We start from the raw sequence: 211 nt of genomic DNA, 5'->3' as shown, positions 1-211 counted from the left end.
GCCACCGCCTCGCTTCTCCACAGGGATGGGGAAAGGGCAGCACCGGATGCCTTCGAAGGATGAGCTGGTGCAGAGGTACAACCGGATGAACACCATCCCCCAGGTGACACGCGGGGAGATGCTGTGGGAGGGTGGGGACAGGGACACAGCCCCCGTGGGTGCTGGGGACAGGGTGAGCCCAGCCCGGCCTGCACAGTCACGGTGGTTCCTC

At 66.4% G+C, this 211-nt stretch overlaps 1 protein-coding gene across 1 annotated transcript in view; it reads left to right on the top strand.

Annotated features, from left to right (window-relative positions):
- The window catches only part of PARP6 (poly (ADP-ribose) polymerase family, member 6), a gene marked incomplete at both ends in the record, with an annotated part of 4,576 nt that extends 4,404 nt beyond the window's left edge, over positions 1-172 (top strand). The window contains 1 exon segment of the mRNA XM_010078990.1: positions 24-172. Coding sequence (XP_010077292.1) covers positions 24-172 — 149 coding nt within the window.
- Between the last annotated feature and the right edge of the window lie 39 nt (positions 173-211).

The sequence above is a fragment of the Pterocles gutturalis genome, unplaced genomic scaffold, assembly GCF_000699245.1.
Source record: "Pterocles gutturalis isolate BGI_N339 unplaced genomic scaffold, ASM69924v1 scaffold27038, whole genome shotgun sequence".
In the NCBI taxonomy this organism is placed as follows: Eukaryota; Metazoa; Chordata; class Aves; order Pterocliformes; family Pteroclidae; genus Pterocles; species Pterocles gutturalis.
The sequence above is the reverse complement of the archived record's forward strand: the minus strand, read 5'-3'. Positions and strand labels throughout refer to the sequence as shown.